Below are 6260 nucleotides of genomic sequence, written 5' to 3'. Positions count from 1 at the left end.
TGGGCAGTTTTATTCATAAATGTGCAGCCCCAAATGGGCAGATATTGCAAACAATTTACAACGCTGGCAAAAAGTTGAAAACATACCTGACTTGGTAGCCAGAGTTTTTTGTTTGTTTGTTTGTTTGTTTGTTTTCAGAGATGGGGTCTCGCTATGTTGCCCAGGCTGGATGGAGTGCAGTGGCTATTCACAGGCGCAATCCCACTACTGATCAGCACGGGAGCTTTGACCTGCCCCGTCTCTGACCTGGGCCGGTTCACCCCTCCTTAGGCAACCTGGTGGCCCCCCGCTCCCGGGAGGTCACCATATTGATGCTGAACTTAGTGCGGACACCCGATCGGCATAGCGCACTACAGCCCAGAACTCCTGGGCTCAAGCGATCCTCCAGCCTCAGCTTCCCGAGTATCTGGGACTATAGGCGCGCACCACCGCGCCCGGCAGAGTTTTTAATATTAAGCTGAATGCTCTTTTATCTGTAAATTCCATTTATTTGGCAAAGTAATAGCTAAAATTCATGTCATTGAATTTCAGAAACACGGACTGCATCATGCTCACATATTATTGATATTAGATAGTGAGTCAAATTACATTCCTCTAATTAATTCCCTTTCAGTGTGCATGAATTTTGTGCACCAGGCCACTAGTGAGCATTATAAATGATCCTATTCCCAATTTGGATGAGATTGGTTGATTTTAGTGCTTGGTAGATTTGTATTAAAACTTAAAAATGTGAGCTCATGGATGTAGAGAACAAATTGGTGTTTGCCTGAGGAAGGGTTGGGGTGAATGAAATGGGAGAAGAATCATAAAGTATAGATTTCTAATTATAAAGTGAATGTCACGGGAATATAATGTACAGTATGGTGACTATAGTTAATAATATTATGTATTGCATATTTGAAAGTAGCTAGGAGAGTGGATCTTGAATTCTTAACCACAAGAAAATAATTTTGTCACTGCATGGTGATGGATGTTAACTGAACTTATTGTGGTGATAATTTTACAATACATACAGATATCAAGTCATTATGTTGTACACCTGAAAGTAATATAATGTTATGTCAGTTACACCTCAATTTTTTTCTTTTTCAGTTGGAGTCATTCGATGTCCAGTTTGTAGCCAAGAATGTGCAGAGCGACACATCATAGATAATTTTTTTGTGAAGGATACTACTGAGGTTCCCAGTAGTACAGTAGAAAAATCTAATCAGGTAAGTGTATTAAGTCTTGAATCTTGTGCCTCCTCTTTTTTTATTTTTAAATATATTTTTATTGATTCAGAGAGGGAGAGGGAGAGAGGGATAGAAACATTAGTGATGAAAGAGAATCATTCATTGGCTGCCTCCTGCACAGCCTCTACTGGGGAGTGTGCCCGCAACCTAGGCATGTGCCCTGATGGGGAATCGAACCATGACTTCCTGGTTTATAAGTTGATACTCAACCACTGAGCTACACCAGTCAGGCCTTTGCCTCCTCTTAATGAGGCAGCCAGAAATGTTGGAGGACTTGAAAATAAAAGGTGTCAAATATTAGAGCATTATATTTATGAAATGATGTAATATTTTAAAGGTATATATGTATATGAAGAATAATGACTAAATTCATCTGAAGGAATAAAATAGTGCCAATGTAGAAGCTCTGATGACACTTCTATCTTACCTGTCCTGGCAGAGAAAACCATTATTCTATATTTGACACTATTTCATTTCTTTGAAATTTTACTCTGTATTGACAATTAGAATTTTTATTTTAAGCCCTCCCTTTAAAATTCTTTTCTGTTTTAATTATAAGCTCTATATTGATATGAAAATTTTCATGTCTTTGATCCAGTACAGTTTCTGCAATTTAAGAAAGTCTTCTTTTCTACATGGTATTTCTTTGAAAGCCTCATTTGGTAGCATTGCCCAAGGTATTACATTTAGAGGTCCAATGGTGTTTTTCTTTTTTCCTTACTTCCATAAACCCACATGTAGAAGATTTCTGTTGGCCTCTTATATCTAAATGTCAGGTTCCTAGTGGATGTACTCCAGCGGAGGTGAGCTATAATTCTGCAGTATGTGCTAAATTTAAATGTAGTGTATTAGTCTGTTTTTGGATCATGAATCATTGATAGTTTCTCTAGGCCAGTGGTCGACAAACTCATTAGTCAACAGAGCCAAATATCAACAGTACAACCATTGAAATTTCTTTTGAGAGCCAAATTTTTAAACTTAAACTATATAGGTTGGTACATTGTTATTTACTTAATTAGGGTACTCCTAAGGCTTGGAAGAGCCACACTCAAAGGGCCAAAGAGCCACGTGTGGTTCCCGAGCCGCAGTTTGCTGACCACGGCTCTAGGCACTTTCTTCAATTTGGAACAGAAGATCTCTGAAGGAACTGAATCTGAGTATAAAAAAAATGATTGTTAACCTAAAATGTAAAAATCTAAAAAGTAATATTTTGGACTCTTCAGTAATCACACAGCTAAAGTTTCTGTACTTTCATTTTCAGTGTTTTTTCCATTGGGAGCTATAGGACTTAGGGTTCACTTTAAATGAATATGACCACTACTAACTAAAATATCTCTTGTTTAAAAAATATCCACAACTCTTCCTAATGTGAACTTTCATCAAGGTCAAAACAGGGTTGGGTGCAGAGAATAAACTTTTCTAATTGTTGTGAAATCAGCTTTAAGGAATGGAATAATCATTATGTGAGCTACAATGTAAAATAGCCCCATTGAATGTTCCCTTCTGAATACTACTGACTTTGTTTCTGTTGTCTAGAGTGCCCTATCATTTTGCTTTATATATGATAATATTTTCAGATGTATTTTGTTAGTCATATCACACATCAATTACAGTTTAGGTGAACTCTAGTAGTACATGTGAATGATCAAACCAGAAGATTAAAAAACAAAGCAGCGTAAATAATCAACAGGGTGGAGAAATGATAAGACATGAAATTATAATAGGTGAGAATGGAAGAAATTCAAATACAAAGGACAATTTTAAGAGGCTGTTTTATGTCTCTTTATAATCAATTGGTTTTCAGTGTTTATTTACTCTGCTTCTATTACAGAAACATAAAATAAGTTATAATCAATTAAACTAGAGATAGAGTCCAATAGACATCTTCAATGTTAAGTGGAGGTGGGAAGAGTATTAAGTTTGGTTCAAAGAATAAGATGCTTGTAGGGATATTTTGGGAACAGAGACTTAGGTGATAATGTAGGGTGAGTTGGGGTTAGGAAGCAGTAGGTGAGAGGTAGAGCTGAACTAGCATGGTGGTGATAAGGGAAGGAAGGGGTAAGTTATAGTCCACTCAGGACTTGATAATACCTGATTGCATGTGGAAGATGAGAGAGGCCCCACTGCCAAGATGGTGGTTCCTTTCCACAGATAAAGAGGGCAGGGAAGTAGGCAGAGGTGAAGAGAATTGGTTTTGAATGTGATAAACTTGTCTATAAGATAGAAATGTCTTCTGTGGTCACACTGGAGCTCTGAAGAGTTTAAGCTGGACATAAAGTTTGAAAAACTTTTGTGATGGATAATTTCAACCATTCCCCAAAATTGAGTTTAGCACCATGTACCCATTAACTCAATAGTCCACAACCCTTGTTTTATGTAAAATAACCCTGACACCCCCCCCCAACACTAGATTATGTTGATGTTTATTTCTGGTTTTATATAATCTAATCCATAAATATTTCAGTATTTATTACTATAGAAAAAATAAATTTTTCTTTAAATATAATCACCATATTAATTTATGTGTAAAATGTATAGTAATTCCTTAATATTATCAAACGTTCAGACACTGATCAAATATCTTTATTTGTTGCAGTTTTTAAACAGTGGCTTGTTTATATAAGAATCCAATAAGGCCTACACAATGCATTTGGTTGATTTATCTCAAAAATATCTTTAATCTCAAATTACCCCTTTGCCTCACTGGCTTTCTTTATCCTCTCTTCTAACATATTTGTTGGATAAACTGGGTTTAGTTCAGTAGAGTTAGCCCTATTCTGAATTTTGCTGACCATTTCCATAAAGTCATTTAATGTGCTTTTCTCTCTTTTGTATTTTGTATAAACTAGAAATAAAAATGTAGAGGCTGGGTTAGATTCAGGTCCCATTGGGTGGAGGGGTTAGGGGGTGTGTAAATACTTTCATATGTCCATTCGTATTTCAATTGGGAAGCATATGATGTTTGGTTGTCTTTCTTTTTTCTGATGTTTATGTCCATTAATGATCACTGCCAAATGCATATTTCATTAGGGCTTTGTGAAATGATTACATTTTCATTCTATCGTTCCCCTTTATCTTAACACTAGAATGAAAAGAGTTTTCTTTCTCTATTCTTTGGTTAAGCAGGGAAGGTAGGTTAAACATTGATTCTTTCCCTTGCTGCTAATTTAATTTTTAGAGTAGTGACTTAGTTTCTTAGCATTTCTCAGAGGTGACTCCTGAGGGTAGGTAGGTGTTCGTGTTTATCATTATAAAGTCATGGATTATTAACATAAAATGTGTTGTAGTTATTCTTATTGGTGCTCAAATTGTGCCATTAGGCAATAGGAGCCTCACATTGATTCCTGAGTCGTCCTGACAAAATCACCATAGTCATTGCTGTTTCTCTTGCTTTCTCTTTTGACAAGATACTGGTCATTTTCTGTTCTAGACCTGGAACCAGCCATTTCTTCTAGGATCCTTGGTTTCTTTTAATCAGGAAAGGTATTTGGAGACCACAATATGGGTGCTAGGATGCTCAACACCATTGGGTTGATCATTTTACTATGTCTTTGAGGAGAATGATTTAATATACTTTTTACTTTAAAAAAAAGAGAAAATACTTTAGAAGTGTGTATATATAAGTCTAATTTATAATTACAGGGTTTTACCTTTTTTTCTTTTAATCCTCACCTGAGAATATGTTCTCATTGATCTTTACGGAGAGAAGAAGGGAGAGTGGGAAACATCAATTAGTTGACTCCCATATGCACCCCAGCCTCGGATCAAACCCACAACTTAGATATGTACCCTGACCAGGAATTGAACCTGAAACCTTTTGGTGTACAGGAAACTGCACCAACCAACTAAGCCACCCAGCCAGGGTGGGTTTTACTTTTTTTTATTTTATACTAGAGGCCCAGTGCACAAATTTTGTGCATGGGTGGGATCCCTAGGCCTGGCTGGCAATCAGGGCCAATTGGGGCCGGGCCGATCAGGGCCTGAAGGCCCCGGCACGGTCAGGAGAGGAGGCCATGGTCACTGGGCACAGAAGGGACAGACGCCAGATGCTGATGCCACCATCATCGGTGCCCTGCCATCCCCCCTCCTCCTCCCCTCACCACTGTGCCACCACTGTGGTGGGTGGGCAGTGGGCTGATCAGGGCCTGCTGGCCGGGGGCAGGGATGGGGCACGGGAGGTTGGCCATTGGCCCCAAGGTGGGAGCCAGCCTTTTTGGCTCCCCTGGGAAAGGGGCCACGTCTGCTGCCACCCACCCCCAGTTCAGGGCCCAGCCCCGATTTGGGCAATTGGGGCCTGCTGGCCGGGGGGAGGGACCGCGGGAGGTTGGCTGGCCAGGGGAGGTTGGTGATGGGAGTGCACTGACACCAGGGGGCAGCTCCAGCCTTGAGTGTCTGGTCCCTGGTGGCCAGTATGTGTCATAGCGACCAGTCGTTCTGGGTGTTTGGTCGTGTAGATCGCTTAGTTTTTATATATATAGATTTATTTCACTTCTACAGTACTAGAAACATTGGTCCTTAATTACATTGACATAGTTATTTTTCCCAAATACAGAAAAATATTAATATATATAGTGATGTGTTCATATATATTAAAATATCAATGTAATACATAAAATATCTGTATAAGTAAATATTTAAATTATGTATTATAGGTTATATGATAGTTTTGGTACAATCAGAAATCATTTTAATTCATTTTTAATGTAATTTTTTTAGTTCTTTTTAAACTAAAAAAATTTTACATTGTAGTTGACATACTAGTTTCAGGTGTGCACCATAGTGACATTTATGTAACAAAGTGATTATTTTATTAAGTCTCTAACCCATCTGACACCGTACATAATTATTAAAATACTAGAGGCCCGGTGCACAAAAATTTGTGCACTCGGGGGGTAGGGGGGTCCCTCAGCACGGCCTGTGCTCTCTCGCAGTCTGTGACCCCTCGGGAGATAATGACCTGCTGGCTTAGGCCTGCTCCCGGGTGGCAGAGGGCAGGCCCAATCCCTAGGTGCAGCCCCTGGTTGGGCT

The 6260-nt window shown here is 38.9% G+C and overlaps 1 protein-coding gene across 1 annotated transcript in view; it reads left to right on the top strand.

Moving 5' to 3' along the window:
• Positions 1-6260, top strand: part of TRIM24 (tripartite motif containing 24) — an 87115-nt gene that overhangs the window by 12887 nt on the left and 67968 nt on the right. The window contains exon 3 of the mRNA XM_015572667.1: positions 1093-1211. Within this exon, the coding sequence (XP_015428153.1) occupies positions 1093-1211 (119 nt within the window). The remainder of the gene's footprint in view (positions 1-1092; positions 1212-6260) is intronic.

This window comes from Myotis davidii, unplaced genomic scaffold (genome assembly GCF_000327345.1).
Source record: "Myotis davidii unplaced genomic scaffold, ASM32734v1 scaffold329, whole genome shotgun sequence".
NCBI classification, from domain to species: Eukaryota; Metazoa; Chordata; class Mammalia; order Chiroptera; family Vespertilionidae; genus Myotis; species Myotis davidii.
The sequence above is the reverse complement of the archived record's forward strand: the minus strand, read 5'-3'. Positions and strand labels throughout refer to the sequence as shown.